The sequence below is a fragment of the Pogona vitticeps genome, chromosome 6, assembly GCF_051106095.1.
Source record: "Pogona vitticeps strain Pit_001003342236 chromosome 6, PviZW2.1, whole genome shotgun sequence".
NCBI lineage: Eukaryota > Metazoa > Chordata > Lepidosauria > Squamata > Agamidae > Pogona > Pogona vitticeps.
Window position 1 is genome coordinate 81683642 of NC_135788.1, and position 17274 is coordinate 81700915.

General features: G+C 40.3%; 1 protein-coding gene across 1 annotated transcript in view; it reads right to left on the reverse strand.

Annotated features, from left to right (window-relative positions):
- The window catches only part of LOC110088963 (transmembrane protease serine 11C), a 53748-nt gene that overhangs the window by 21483 nt on the left and 14991 nt on the right, over positions 1-17274 (reverse strand). The window contains exons 3-4 of the mRNA XM_073003971.2: positions 9642-9709; positions 1887-2047 (exon numbers count right to left, since the gene is read on the reverse strand). Coding sequence (XP_072860072.2) covers positions 1887-2047; positions 9642-9709 — 229 coding nt within the window. The remainder of the gene's footprint in view (positions 1-1886; positions 2048-9641; positions 9710-17274) is intronic.

Here is a 17274-nt window from a genome sequence, read left to right on the forward strand (position 1 = left end):
CTCCTGATTTTTACAGATCTGTCTATCAACAGAAATTTGATTATGAAGACCAAGTAGAGGGGAAAATGTTCACTGATTCACACATGCAGTGTAATATTAGAGTGGCAATTCTACCGGGAACTGGAAATGTCTATGTGGGCATTTTTTACTTTAAGGAAAATATAACTACTGACATACTCCTGGAAAGACTTATGGTGATAATATAGGAGAAAAGCCAAATCAATAGTTACCAATACTGTATGTATGATGCTATGTCTAGGCATTTAAGGACCAGTCTTCGATATATATTTCCATGTTTTTGCAGCATACAGAAGAAGAGCACCTACAGTTCTAATTGAAATTGGGTTTTAGAAGAGGTGGCCATGTTAGTCTCACTTCCCCCCTCATCCTTGCTCAGGCCTGGTGTCTAGTTTTCTTTCTCCTGGAGGAATCTTTACAATAGAACCCAAACCAAACATATGCCAAAATTACTGCATGGGGGATGTACCACCCACCCAAGACTATTACAGCCAATAAATATTTAGAATATTCTTCTTGTGAAACTGATATTTCATCCATTATTTCATTCTGTTTCTATATGACGAAGTGGACATATCCACAAAAGTTCACATTAAAATATAATAGTTAGTCTTTAAGGTGCCACATGTTTTTGCCTTTTGTTTCTTTGAATGTTGCCTGATAATCTATAACTTATTCCACCATCTTCAGTGGAAGTCCTATAAATATAGTTCAAGGTTGGGGGCACTAGATATCTCTACAGTAAATTCAGAGCTACCCTGCCAAAGTATTGTACTCCAGAAGCAACGGGGAAGCCATGAAATCTGTAATAGTGTGAAACCAATACAGTATGCATTAAGATATTCCTAAATTTAGTTTCTTGCTGGTAGCACAGTAAGTTTTCATGGGTTATCTGGATATTAGCTGCTACGTGAGTGATGGTCAGAGAGGAACAATGAATAGACAAATGCCTGCTTTCTAGCTATACTTATCTGTGTTTCTCATAGCTTCCTTGCCTTGATCACCTCAGTTTCGCTGCCTGTCCTGGGCCACCATTAGAACTTGCTACCTACTTTTGATGAAATACTTTGAATATGCAGGCAGACTTTGACAGAACATTTTCTGTTGATTATGGAATGTCTGCAATCCCAGATCAAGTTTCCCCATCTTCTTTTTATTTTTCTGTAGTCAGTTGTTTTCTGAGATTTGCTGTAGAGCCTCTAGGGTTACGTGAAGAAAAATTAACTTCAGTACAATCCTTGGAGGAAGGCAGGATTCAGAGCCCCGATGTAACTTTCTTACATTTACAGTCATTGCTTCTACAACGTATGGCATACAACTAATATGATCTTAAATACGAAGCCTCTTAAACGTAAGACAAGGTATTTATTAGAGTTTACTAAAATATCTTAACTGCAGTGACAGGAAACAACCACTTTAAGTGACCATTGCCATCATCATTAATGCATCATCTCTTAAAAGCAACTAAGAATGTGATTCACGAAAGCAACTAAGAATGTGTTCTTTGCTGTCAAGTCAGAACCAACTTATAGCAACCCTAATATACCTTTCAAAGTAAGTTAGATATTTAAGGAGTGGTTTTACCAGTTCCACTCTCCCAGTGAATTTCCATGCCCAAGTGGGGATTCAAACCCTGTTCTCCAGAGTCCTAGTCCATCACTCTATCCACTACATCACACGGGGAATCCTTGATTCACAATATACCATACCTGAAATGTAAAGTTTATTGCACTACCAACATTCACTATTCTTACTGAGATTTCTTCCAACAAAGCTTGCAGGGCTGAATGGGAATAGTTCTCCAAGGCAAAAAAGGTCAAGCCCCAGGAGTCAAACCCCAGTCAGTGATAAAGACTCAAGGCACTTGCCTGTGAGAGAGGAAGAGGAGAGGTCGATACGTGCAGAACCAGGATATGTCTTCAGTCTCTGCTGCAAAACTCTGTTGATTGTTGACCGAAGCACCATCTTATCATCCATAGAGAAGACAAAGGTAAGTATCACTTGTGCAACCACTCCACCTGTGTCCGGGCTGAAAGAGAAGCAAGCCCCCAAACACTGGCTTGTTATTCCCTGTAGGTAATTCTGCTACAAGATTCGTTGATTATAGTAAATAGAAAATAACTGAATAAGTGTAGGTAATGTGATATCCAGGAAAAAATGTATGAGAAGAAATAGGTATCAAGGCAATAAGTACTCTTCTGTCATTAACAGCATTGTTGTTATTACTGTTGTTGTTGCTATTGTTACAATTACTGTTGTTGGTGTCATGCAGAAGGAAGAAACAAAGGGTCCCATCCCTAAGACATGATACATGAATGTGTAGGGGTTTAATAATTTGTTCCAACTACTTTCAGGTAATTGAAGATAAAGGAGGATAAAAGAACTTTAAGCATGTCAGATGGAGAGCCGTTCATCTTCAATTGGTCTCTGCCCCAAATCATGTAAATATAAATATATATATATAAAAAAAACTGGGCACCTAAATGTTGCACTCCATCTACCATCAGAGACAGTGGATGGTAATCGACAAAAGTTCAAAATTAAATAGATATGTTAGTCTTTAAAGCACACAGATAGGGTCATGTGAAAAAGAAAGTACACTGTCTTTGAATTCTATAGTTTTAGGTATCAAGACATAATAAAAATCATCTGGGACCTGAGGAGAAAGCGTGTTTTCTCTTTAAAAAAAAAAGCATGGCAGCACGGCTTAGGTTTGCAAAGTTGCACCTAGACAAACCACAAAACTTCTGGAACAATGTCCTTTGGACAGATGAGACCAAAGTGGAGACATCTGGCTATAAGGCACAGCACCATGTTTGGCAAAAACCAAACACAGCATATCAGCACAAACTCCTCATAACAACTGTCAAGCACAATGCTGATGATTTGGGCTTGTTTTGCAGCTGTAGGACCTGGGCACCTTGCAGTCATCAAGTCAACCATGAACTCCTCTGTCATACCAAAGTATTCTAGAGTCAAACGTGAGGCCATCTGTCCAACAGCTAAAGCTTGGTCGAAATTGGGTCACACAACAGGAGAATGATCCCAAGCACACCAGCAAATCTACATCACAATGGCTGAAAAAGAAAAGAATCAAAGTGCTGCAATGGCCTAGACAAAGTCCAGATCTCAACCTGATTTAAATGCTGTGGCAGGACCTTAAGAAAGCTGTGCATAAACAATTACCCTGCAAAGGTGAATGAACTGTAACAACGTTGTAAAGAAGAGTGAGACAAAAGTCCTCCGCAATGTTGTGACAGACTTATAAAATCATTCAGAAAATGATTACTTCAAGTAATTGCTGCTAAATCTGATTCTACAAGCTACTGAGTCATAAAGTATACTTAGTTTTTCACACATGGCTTCACCATTTTGACATTATTTCTGTTAAATAAATCATGACACGGTGCAATATGTCATGTGTTGTTGTTCATCTGAGGTTGTATTTACATAATTTTCAGACCTGCTAAAAACAGATGACTTTTATTATGTCCTGATTAGAGATGGGATATTCATATTCATAAACAAATACAGTGGTGCCCTGCATGACGACGATAATCCGTTCCGGGAAAATCTCTGTTTAGCAAAATCGCCGTCATGCGAAATCAGTTTCCCCATTGGAATGCATTGAAACCCATCTAATGCATTCCAATGGGGAAAATACCTCATCATCCAGCGAAGATCGCCCACAGGGAAGCCGTTTTGCAAGCGCCGATCAGATGTAAAAATGGCTGCCCTGCGAAGCATGGGTCCGGAAAACACAGGGCAGCCATTTTGCAGAGCCGGAAAAATAATTGTCTTGCAAACAAATGGTTTGCAAAGCACGGACCTGATTGACATCCAGTGAAAATCCCCCATTGGAATGACTGTTTTGCGAATCGCTATAGCGATCGCAAAAAGTCATCGTAATGTGGATTCGTCATTCAGTGGGGTTGTCGTCTTGCGAGGTATCACTGTATTAATATTCTGGGCCCAGATGGACAGGATTCCCAGTTCTGCCTCCCCAAACTAACCCATCCCCTTATGGATCACTGCACAATGAGGCCAGAGTCCTGCTCTTCGGGCCAATCTTTGACAAAGCCCGGCTGCTGCTTCTCTGCCTTCTTCTCTTCTGGCTGTCCAGTAGCTGAGCTGGGAAACTGATCATCCCACCCTCAGCTGGAGTGGCCAGAAGAGCCGGAAGGCAGAGAAGCGGCACCTGAGCTTCATCGGAGATTGGCCAGACAAGCAGGACACCAGCCCTCTCCACTGCGCAATGACCTGTAAATCGATGGGTTGGTTTAGGGAGATGGGGCTGGGGATTTCAAACACCAGGGTCCAGGCTATTTGTATTCATTTACGAATATGAATATCCCATCTCTAGTCCTGGAACATAAAACCATAGAATTCAAAGAGGGTGTACTTTTTTTTTACATGACTTTATATATCTGGCAGGCAGAACACACATGATAGAGACAGTATGTGTATGTGTAGTATGTAAGTGACAAGACAACTAATTGCATACTGTAACAACAGAGTTGTTTCCTTCCCCAATAGGAAAATGAACTAATTCCCCAAAGGGAACACTGAAATTTACCACTCATTTTTACTATGTGATGTCTTTCCATATCAAGTAGAAGCCAATTCCAAAAGCAGAATAATAATTTCTGAAAATCATTAACAAATTCAGTATACTGTAACTGCTTTTTAAAATGCATCTAAAGAAGTAGGCTGAACATGTACATGCATCCCAAGCTGTTAGTCTTTCAGCTGCCACAATAACCCTTTGTTATTTTTGCCACCATGGTCTAACACAGCTGCCACCAACCCAGAATTTTCTGATGCCTTCCTCCTCCCTTCTTTTGTTGCTCAGTATGTTTCAATATTATGGAATCCACCAATGTCGGTCAAAAAGATAATCCCCATATGCTTCTGAGGTCTATCAGCTGTCCATGCTGAAACGAATGGAACTTGCACCGTGGAGTTGCTCGTACAAGATTTCCCAGTGTCTTCTCCCCAGCTGACTTCAGCCCACCCCAAAAGTGTTTGCAACATACTATGGTGACATCACAGTTGCTCCATGCAAATTTCTGAAGCTACAAACCAGTACAGAATGATTCAGGAAGGAGGAGAATAAATTTCTCTGCCTCTGTTACACACCTTCAGATAAGCCATTTGCAATAATCTCACATGGCACAGGAAAACACACTGGAAACAGCAAGGTCACGCAGAACTGAGGCAATCAATCTCATTATGAATAGTGGTGAAGAATTGCACAAAGGGGAGTGCTGGCAATAAGCTACATGAGTTTGGAAATTGTTGAGACACTATAATTTGAACTCATCTCTTCCCCAAATTCCACCTTAGATTGTAACAGCTCTGCACCAACTTTCTTACCTAACAGTTCTCCCAAGCTTACTAAGGTGTCATGGAGGAAATGCTGCTGAAATTTTGCAAAAGCTGAGGGTCATTTTATGATTAAGCACAAAGCTGGAATACAGTACTTTGAAATACATTTGATTAAAAAAAACAAATCTTCCACAGAAAATAACTTTTGGAGCTCTGAAAACTGAGACTTTTCCCAAGAGATTACCAAAAGGATCCAGAAAGAATCATTCTGAATAGTGAGGGTGATTCTCATTCACTACCAATCATTTTAAGTTCTTTAAAACTCAAATAGATTTCTTCTGTACCATTTTCAGAGACACTTTTGTGGTGAAAAAGTATCCTTATTATCCCAGGAGAATCCAGAGAGTGCTGTCTACTTGACAGTGGTTCATCACGCATTACCTGCAGTGTCTATGAAGTCATATTTACACACACCATTCATTATTATTTATTCTAGAGTGTATAGTAAGCAAGGGCAAGGTGCTTGTGTAAATATGTGCTTATAAATACTTCATTGTATCTATTGTCAAACTGAGTACAGTACTTTTCAGTGGAGACAATTCATACATTCTGCTGAGCATCATCAAACAAAAAGAGAACAAGTGACACATATGTGAATGAACTCATAATAATAAAGAATTTAAAATTTCCAAATATTTCCAAATATGCACTCCCAAGGCTATTTTCTATAAAATTAGGCTCCTTGTTTTCAATTGAAAAAATATTACAATTAAATCTAAATAGAAGTTATTATCTGGCTGGCTTTATTATGGGTGTTTTCCCTTCTATCCTCTCCTGACCCCACCCTTTCCTCCCGAGCTGCACCACTCACATATATTAAGCAAAGTCTCTCAGGCACACCTCTTCAAGCATCACAATACTTCCTGTCACCTGTAATAACTCACCTCTGAGATATCTATTAAAGAGCGAATGCCAGGAGTTCAATTAGCTAATTGGCACACTTTTTCTTCGCAACAATGTCTTATTTACTATTTACCCCATTTCTACTGTATATGTTTCTGCAGAATGTGACTTATTTTAGATTTAGAAGTAGGGGAGAGCAAAAACAAGACTATATTCTTTATTCATAACATGTTTTCAGAGTAATTCCTCTCAACACATAAAATTTTAGAAATATAACATCTCAGAAGACAGAATAAAAAGCCACCTCACATCATATGGATGTCACAAGTTTAAATTGGTTTAAGAGTCACTCCATTACTGCAGGGAACTGTAATTCTCTGTGGGTCAAAGGGTTTCTAACAGAAGGCTTTCTGTCAGTCCTCAGGATCCAACTCAACGGCATCTAAAAATGATTCTGCTGCTTATTTTGGCATTTGTTATCCGTTCAGGAAGTTGGGGGCTAATTTATCATTATAGCAGAGCTTCATTTTAGCAACTCATTGATGATGCCACACAGGATTTAAGTATCCCCATCTTTCCAGATTCCCTGGTCAAGAATGCAAATCTTATATATACATTCTTGACCAGGGAATCTGGAAAGATGGGGATACTTAAATCCCATCTTTCCAGATTCCCTGGTCAAGAATGCAAATCTTATATATATATATTACTGCTTATCTGGTGCAGTTTCATCCTTTACTGAATCAATTTTGTAGCTCCTTTATGGTGCAATAAAGACAAGGCATCAGTTATTACAAACTTGACTATTTCTATTGCTTCAATTGTTTCAACTTCAAATGGCTGAATTTGCTACTGTTTATGTCATTGTGTTTTTCTGTGACTTTTTTGGTCAAAGGAAGGAAGGAAGGAAGGAAGGAAGGAAGGAAGGAAGGAAGGAAGGAAGGAAGGAAGGAAGGAAGGAAGGAAGAGGTTCTAAATTTCTGGGAATGGATGCACTCTGTTAAAGCAAATATTCTATTAAAGAGGTTTGTGGCACTAACTCTCATAGATGGTAGCCCACTTCTTGAGATGCATGTGCCTAGAGGCCACAAAATTGTTTGCCAAGTAAAATTTCTTAAAGTGTGATTACTCCTGGGTTTGTGGCATGCTTGATATCGATTTAAAAATATCTTTTTGCATGATATACAGCGAAGCACGAATTTTTTGGGAGGGGGGCTGGGAAGCATTGGTGGATTTGTTCAGAAAGTGAAGTATTTTAAAAATCCTTAAAGGGCTGTTTATTTTAATTGGATTGTGGATGTACAGTGGTGCCTCGCTTAGTGAGGTTAATCCGTTCCAGATTAACCCTCGCTCAGCGAATCCATCGCTAAGTGAAACAAAAAAGCCCATAGGAACGTATTAAAACTGATTTAATACGTTCCTATGGACTTAAAACTCACCGTTGTGCAAGTTTCCTCCATTGCGGCGGCCATTTTGGATGCCTCATTAGCGAGGCAAAACAGCGGTCGCCATTTTGTTTTAGCGGCGGCCATTTTTGAACCGCCGATCAGCTGTTCGCTATGCTTTGATCGCGTCCGCGCGATCGTCGCATAGCGAAAAAAGCCCATAGGGGCCATCGCTGAGCGAACGCTCCAGCGATGGCCTGGGACCCTTCGTTATGCGGTTTCATCGCATAGCGAAGCGTTCGCTATGCAAGGCACTACTGTATTTTATTTTGAATTGTTTTGGCATGCATACTCACCTGTGTTGGAGTAAATTGTGTCTGTGGGGTTTGTCAAGTAAGGGATGCCAGGATCATGGATTTTGGGCTACAGGAAAACGTTGCTGTCTGATCTGTTATTTCCCCCACCCCATCTAAAATAATGAGCTAGTGCTAACCCAGTTTGAAAGAAAGTTTAAAAAACCCAAATATTACAAATAACACTGGCAGTAGTGAGTGGCTGTGAAAGACAGCCATCATAAAGGTGCAGGACAAATCCTCAAATTGAATGATTTTAAAGCCCATGTAGCCCCATCAACCAATATGCAACCCAACTTCAAAATGGATTAAAATTGTCCCAAGAGAACATGCACACCATCCTAAAAACCATGTGACTTTAGACTAACTTCAAAATTCCTGCTCCATCACCCAGTTTATTTCAATAATGTAAGTATGACCTGAGGCTTTAACATGCTACCAGACTCCTTGTTGTAATTTCTAAATTCTTATCTATATTTAGAAAATAGCTTGTGCACATTTAACACAAATTTCTGTCCTCTTTTTTTAAATGCAGGTTATCTTCTTTTGCAGTGCATAAGTAACTGCCCTCAATCCAAACCACTGGAGAAAATAGCAACTATGATTCAGCTGAGAGCGTGAACTCCAGGGACAAGAAGCATTTGCTTCAGCACACCACTGCCAAAGCCCTTAATGTCCCTTCATGTCATGACAATACTGTGTTAATGCTAATTTCTAGATTAAAGCTAATGCAGCTAATATTATGTCACTCCAGGCTGACATCAAAATGACCTGTCAGATATGGTTATTAAGGGCTTACGAAAAGTGCTGTTTAAATGGCACTTCGGCTTCTGCTGTGGAATGGAGAAAGTAAGACAGCAAAAGTGTCTTGCCAGTCTATACAACACAACAACAACAATAATCTTGGAACTACAGAGCTGGAAGATACACTTGAGGTCATCAAGTCTAGCCCCTGTGAGGCACAGCAGGGAACTGAACCTCCAGCCTACCTAAAGCACTGAGCTAGCAAGCAGTTCAATAAAGGAGAAAAGCACTAAAGCCAGAAACGACATAATTTATAAGCATCTGACAACAAGACTGGTTTCAAATTCAGAACTACAATTTATGATATAGCATGCAAAAGGCACATGAGCTAGTCTTGATGAGAACTGCAAGATTGTCTCACAATTGTGCAACAGGTCAAATGAGAGTAGTTTATTTCCCAAATATATAATGTCCTTCTAAAGGTTCACAAAACAACTGCTAATTGTACATTGTGAGGGCACTATGATTTTCCCAAGGCTCTTGTCAGTTCCTACAAAAAATGACCATCTCAGAAAATATTCTTCATCTATGGATGCAGATGATCATTTTCTCACATCCTCTTCTATCTGATACACATCTGATACTTCCAACATTCTCCTCATCACATGGCACATTGGTTCAGAGAGCCCACCCAAAGAACTACCGTTGTCCTCTTTGCCATCCTGTGGAGTGAGTGGTTGGTGAAATTGCTTCTCACTTCCATGCAGATTTGGAGTGTTCAACCAGAACTTCAGAAGACAATCGACGTAAGAGGCGGTGACATAGGTACACAGCGACGAACCCACCCTGTTTCTGTTACAAAATGGAAGAGAAGATTTTGCAGTGGTCTTTGGACTGCAATTTTACATACCTCACTCTGACAAGGCGTGAACCTCTGTATTTATGCCTTAATATGGAATTGTGAAATGTTTCATACATCTGTTGGAAGAAAAGAAAAGTGGGGTTTTTTTAGCAAAAAAAAATCTGAGATCAACCAAAAACTCCACCTCAAACCCCAAAAAAGCTGCTCATATAATGACCGTAGCAATGATAGACAATGCAATATGTATCTTGCCGACATCCTTTGGAAACACCTCTTCTTTACTGCCAGATTCCATCTCCCACTGGGTCAAATCTAGATGCTGTGGTCTACAGTTACATTACAAATAGCTCTTCCTCATTCATCTCCTCAGACTAGGAGAGCCACAATGTGCACACATTTAAGGAATTGAAACTTTGAGGTAGCCACAATGGCTTTCACGGAGTATGTGTCCTGCACACAATACTGTGTGGTCTAATTCTTGTCTAATCCACATAGCTCATTATTCTCTCCAAAAGTTATTTACCCAGCTGGTATGGTAATTTTGGCCTCCACTACAACGTTCTCTAGTCAGGTCTGAAATCCAGTAGTAAGTCACCACCAGATAGGCCACTGAATCAATGAAACTTACAGAGGGTGTGCTGCCCTTTGGGGGCAACTTTCATTGAAAAGCAGTGCTTAAAGTTGCCCGATATAGCAGCACATCCACAAGGCTGCCAGGAAAGAATCTGCTGAGAAAAACTCCATTCTGGTTGGCATATTTCACACACAGAAAAGGGGGAAACAGAAATTTTCCCAGCATTACTTGGCAAAAAAAATCAGATCTGTAAGAAACAGGATTTGGGATTTTTTTAAATGATCTAAAACTTGTTAGTTATACATTGCAAAAATGATGGTATTTCTGCTATCTTTAATGAAAAAACATAGGAATCTCAGATAACATTCCAGTTTGAAATAATTCATTACTATAATATCACAAATATCAAAGTGGTATAAACCTACTGTGGTACAGGCTACTGGAGCACAAATGGTCTGAATGTATGCTTTCAGATGCATTTATTTATTGTTTATTAACAACACTGATAATCACATAATACGTTGTCTAAGTGAATTGCTAGATAGCTCAATGCTGTAGGTATCTGGCTGCGGAGCCAGAGAGTGGGAGTTTCCCACTGTACCTACTTAACAGGAGATGGGACATCGATAGATGCGCTTCAAAACTGTCACTGCAAGGAAAGAAAAGTCATCTCGGAGGTGGACACCATAGATCAAAGCAGTAACATGTTTCATGTAATTGTTTTATCTATCCTGCTTGTGTACTTCTTTAAAATGAAGAGTGGAATACGCCACACAAACTTAAAATTGACTTTGAGAATGTGCATTGTATGGTGCCATATATTCTTGAACTTCAACAATAGGTGTGACTACACTGTTGAATTAAATCAGGAGCTGGTTCTTCAGAAATCAGTATAACGTCATGTGGTTTTTGTGTTGATGGATGCATCCTCATGGAAGCTGGCCTAGGAATACCACCCATACACACACACCCATGTCTTGCCTCTATGTTGCACGTAGATGGGGATGAGAATGTCTCCCAGTTTGGCACTCAATGAAGGCTTCCCTCAGGCTAGTGGGAGGGTGGGTAGGTGGTGACAGCTCTTCCTCACGCTGAATACTAACTACCCTGCTTTCTCAAACTTCTGGGATCTCTGCAGAGCTGAAAGGGAGGCTGCAGTCCCACATTCCAGTGAGGGGGAGTTTCCAGGAAGTTGTCATATTGGATTCATTCAGTTGCATGAATTCATGGAAGAGAGCAGAGCAGATTCCCAGGGAGACACAAAACCTTTTGTGCTCCATGACAAGAGAAGGCCGCTTCAGGGCTCCCTTTGCCAGTTCACCAGAGGAGGTCAGGGGAGGAAGAATCATGAGCAGCTGCAGGGGTGGCGGCAGCAGCCTGTCCCCAGTCTCCTGGTGTTTTTCAACCTTTATTTTTTAAAATTTAAGTTCTGAACAGGCATAGCGGTAGATCAATGCAGTGATAGGAAAAAAGGAAGAGGATACCCTGCAATCCAGGACCCGTTGTATTGGGCACCCATTTTGGCAGACACCCCCCCTCAGATCCCCACAGACACTATTTATTCCGACACAGGTGATCGCACATGCCGAAACAAGTTTTTAAAAAGTGTGACCAGAATCAATTTAAAATATACAACTCCCACGTGGATGGTTTTTTTTAATGCTTCCTGTCAAAAAATGCATGCTCAGCTGAATCTCATGCAGTTGGTGATTTTTAAATCACTTTCAAGCGTGTCAAACCCCACATAAAGGCAGGAGTATTACAATGTGTAATTGAGCCCAACAGTTAACCATAAAAAGACAAGAAGCATTTGAAATGTGGGCTACTCAAAGGATACCAAGAATCTGGCTGCTCAGGAAGGTGTTCACCAAACTACTAAAGCAAATTAATGAGACATTTTCTTGCTGCTGCAGTACCAATAATTCAATGATAATTACTACACAATTGTATGTGTGCAATTCTTATAATTACCATATATGCACATTAATAGAGCAATTAACAATATTGCTTTTAAAATGATGATGTTATTTACCTGCAACATGCCATTTATGTATATTTTACACTTTACATTCTTTGGTACTATGGAACCTGACAACTCATGTTTAATTATTTTGTTTTACTGCAAGAAGAATTATCTCCATTAAAGCATTTAAAACTTAACAACAACAACAACAACAACAACAACAACAACAACAACAACAACAACAACAACAACAACAACAACAACAAAAATGGTCTCCTGCATGATGATGGTCACCAGGTATTTTATTTGTATTTATTTATTTCTGGGGGTGCATTTCATACTGATCCTGAACTTGTACATTCCATTTTTCTATCAACAAATTTTTAGGAAGGAGGAAGAAAAATGGCCATCTTTGGAAAACACCTTGACTAGATAGGCAAATGCTGTCAACTCAAGAAAAAAGATATTACATGAATTTGCTACGGCTGAAGCAAACATTTAAGTACATCATATTAAGTTGCAGAGTTCTTGGATCATTTTACAACTGAAGTACATCTTTATATCCTATAAGAAATCGGGATCTTTTCTGCCCAGTAATATATATTTTAATAGAGTTTTAGAACTTCTATCCCATCGTAAGAGTTGCTCAAGGCTCATGTGCAGGTTTGTCTCATTTTTGTAATGCAAGGCTTCTGACGTTACAGAACAGATATAGTGAATGTTATTGTGAGGGAACAATAAAAGAGCAAAAACAGGCAGATTTACTGCAAACTGGTTCCACTGTATTCTATGGCATTTCAGAAAGAGGATGTGAGATTTGGTTTGATTTATTTATTTATTTATTTATTTATTTATTTATTTATTTATTTATTTATTTATTTATTTATTTGATTTATTTGATTTATTTGATTTATTTGATTTATTTGATTTATATCCCGCCCATCTGGTCTGGTCGACCACTTTAGCCGTGCCAAAAACTCTGCTCTTTTTAAATTGCTCAGTATTCCCTAGATCAGTGGTCCCCAACCTTGGGCCTCCAGATGTTCTTAGACTACAACTCCCAGAAGCCTTCACCAGCACCTCTGCTGGCCAGGATTTCTGGGAGTTGAAGTCCAAGAAGATCTGGAGGCCTGAGGTTGGGGACCACTGCCCTAGATGACTTGGTTTCTTCCTCTTATTACAAACTCCTAACAATTCCTGGTGATTTTGGATGCTCTAGAGAGAGGAGACAATAGCACTTAACATTATACTACAAGACTACAAAGTACTGTATGAGGTAATGGTTGCATGCAAAGACAGCAAGATATCCAGACCCATACAGGAGAGCAAAGTAAAACAGTTTCAGGAACAGAAAGAATTGATACTCCCATTGTCATTTAATGGTGACCTGAGCAGCGGCTCAAGACTTTGGAATGTTATATGGGGATGTGACTTGATAGCGAACAGAGATAAACTGCTGGTGAGGTAATCTGAGGAGTATTCTGAATGTATTCTTATCACATACCACAGCAGTTCATCATAAAGATATCATCTCAGTTTTCATCTACACAGAGGAGCTCAGGTGTTGTATTTATTTCCTGTCACATAAAGGCAAGTAAAACTGTATATTCTCTCACTGAGTATTATCATCAGCTTGTAAAAATTGTTTTTAATTGTTCCCTAATAATTATGGCTGTGGCTATTAAATTATTAAAGTTGTACTTTTATTTATAAAAGAAACTTAAAATGCTGAAATCCTGAAACAAACGGTTCACAGCAATTTGACACAAGTTTGGGGGAGAAAGTGAAACAACAAGAAAAGTGAGTTATACAACCTGAGAGACACAACTGTGAAGACACCATTTTGCATCTCAACCAATCATGCTCTTACAATTTTGGGACACCTAGTGAGCCTCTGTTTCCAAACTCAGTGCTCAGACAGGGTCATAGAGGGAGGAGGAATTCCTTCAAACATCTGAGCCCCTGTTGAGTTTCTGCCACTGCTGAGCTTCCCATTGCACAAACAGGAGAATAAACTGGGCTTACACTCACGTAGGGACAAGATCCAGAGAAGTCCAAATACTTGCTGAGTGAGTCACTGTGTAAGCAGCGGGGATGAAAAGAATCTTCCCCCAACACACTTCAGGGCTTAATAGGTAAGGCCCAGCATCTTGAACTGTGAAATTGAAGCCAGCACTTTGAACTGTTCCAAATGAAGACAGTTCAAGGAAAGACAACTGGAAAAGGAGGGTCAACAAAGGAGACTTCGGAAATCACTCCACCCACCCCATTTTCCATGTGCTGAAGTTTCCAAAATATTTTGGAAAGCAGCTCTTTCTAAATATAATCAGGTGTGGATGTGATAGCACCCACATCTCTTTTATCAAGGTACACATACACCTACTCCCAGCAAAAGCTGCTATCTGAATTTCAAGAAAAAGAGAAAGGGTGCAGTCACACTTACGTATGAAGTGTAGTCCAGTTTTCTTCCTTTGATATCAAGATTAAAATTTGCAATCAGACGACATATGGACATTACCAGTATTTTTCCTCCACACCCATTGCCCTCTTTTTAATTTTCCTTTTTCTTCTTTTTTTCTTTTACTTTCCCCAAGCAGCAGGGAAGGCCCTCCTGTCCTACACCTAGGAGGAGGGGAGCAATGCCTGGGCAAGGCTCCCCACCTGTAGGTGCCGCTGCTGGTTGGGTATTTCCCAACTGACCACATGTGCCATGTGCGGGGAGATGCAGATGACAGGGGTGAATATCGTGGCACCCAGCCCAGTGAGTGCCTAGCATGCCACCCTTCTGGCAGCAATGGAAGCGGCGAGGAGCACTCTCCCACCAACAAGAGCAGCAGTGGCCATCCCTGAAGGTCACTTACAGGATGGCCAGATGGTTCACCAACTGCCCATGCCCAGGGAGATGGCACGTGTCTGACCATGACAGAGTTTTTCTCCGCTGCTGGCACCTCGCTAACACCAGGGAGGGAAGCATGGCCCAGACCCACCAGCATGGGCCGTCCATCCGCCCACCTGCCACCGTGCCCCCTTGGGCCAGCCAGCCAGCAGCAGAGAGAAACTCCAATTTACTTATAAAACACATAGGGATGCAGGTTTTGGAATGTATGTCACATGACCACAAAGCACAACAGTTCCACGATCTGCAGTCGCAGGACAATACGGGCACATTTTACCAGTGTGAGCATGGCCTCAGATCTACAAGCACTCCCAAAGCAGTAGTTCTGGTCCTTCAAGGGCAGCACATCTCACAAAACAGCCCCAGTTCAGCAATTCAAATGAGCAACAACAGTGTTTGATCCCAATTAAGCCTCATTTGTGAAGCCTGCATCACATCCATTTCTGTTCTCAATGCTTCTTCAGAATTCCCACTGCTCTTTCCGTACCAGATGGAAAGGGGGAGTCGAATACCCTCATGACACCAAATCAGAACTATCCAGATAACATATCTCGTCATCTGCAGTATAGACACAGATACAACATTCCAGGTATTAACCATTTCAGATTAGCATCTCTATATTCCCAGTGCCATGACAGCTTTGTGTTACTACTTGAGAGAAGAAAATGAATTTATCAGATTAAAGATAGCACTGAAGAATGGAGAACAAATCCCCACAGTCCTTGTTAGGAGCTAACATAAGGTCCATATGAAAACACAGAACAATATGACGTACGGCAAAGTGGATGCCTGATTGCTTTACCATAGTCCCAACTCTCGGTATTCTGTATACAGTGAAAGAACTGTAGTTCCAACCATCTGACTCATAAAGCATTCATTAATTGATTGCTACATTCTTGGTTAGAGATGTTGGCATGCCCACTGGCATGTGCAGATGTTTTCAAACCTCTGAACTGCAGAGCTGGAAGGGACCCTATGGATCATCGAGTTTTAGAACACATCAAATGAGTAATTTAGCCCCCAAGCCACCCTCTCTCTTTCTTTGCCAGATAATTTCCCTCCCACAACCTCTCCCTCTTTCTCCGTATCACCGCCCCAAACACATCATTTCTGTCATGATCATTCTATCCAACTATTCTCACTCTCTCTCAGACTCCCACCTCTCTCTCACTCTCACACACATACATCCGCAAATAAACAAAATCAAGCATCTCACTAACATATCACATGCATGCTCCAAGACATTGACCTTCTCTTTCTGCTCAATCCCGGTGCCCTCTCTAATTTTATTGACCTCCATGGTTATTAGTCTCTCCATTGCCACACTCATTCTGCTATCCTCCTGCCCCCCCATGTTGCTTTACATCAGCATCTTTCCTCCTTCATGTCCTCACCTCCACCTTTCCCCTGCTGTTCTCCCCAACTTTACCTCTTCACCTGCCATTTTGACAGCTCATCCTGCACATTTATTTATTTATTTATTCATTCTTCTCTTTATTTTACTTCTGCCCCACCTTTTTATTACTAGATAGTGCACAAGGTGGTTTACAATAATCATCAAGCAATACAAGCAGCAAGTAGAAATGAATTTAACTACAAAATCATTCAGTTTCATATCTGCCCATTGAACATCATTCCAAAAATGACAGTGCAGTAGTTTGGGAAGGGAAGCATCCGGTTGTCCTGAGCATATATGAAGGAGGAATGTATTGGCCTCATATGAAAGCAAGCTCATAACCCTTAGCACATATCAGTAGATCTATTCTGAACTATTAACAAGCGATCTACATGACCAGCTGAATGACAATAACAATACACTCTGGGAAGAACAGTTTTACATCTCAACCTGGGCAGAACTTGTAATAAATTTGCACCAGATTGGCAGAAGATAGTTGAAGTCAAAGAACATAATCATAGAACTAGTTACAGTCTGGAATTAGAGAAATCCAATTATCCCTCGTTTCCACCTCCATCTATAAAGAAAATATTCCCATGCAACTAGCCTGATACGTCCCTATTTTATACTTAAATACACTATCTTTGAACAACGGCAGTCAGCATTACATGCACTATTTGAAATATGATTTTAATTCAGATATTTAAAACGACATTATGACACCTGCTGATCTTCTTCTTAGTTGCTTTCCTGAACTTTCAATTTAACATTTCATGAAGTACATTTGCTAACCTTCAGTCAGCTTTCTACTATGATTCCTAAAACTCTTAATATTATGATTGCTCAGAGATG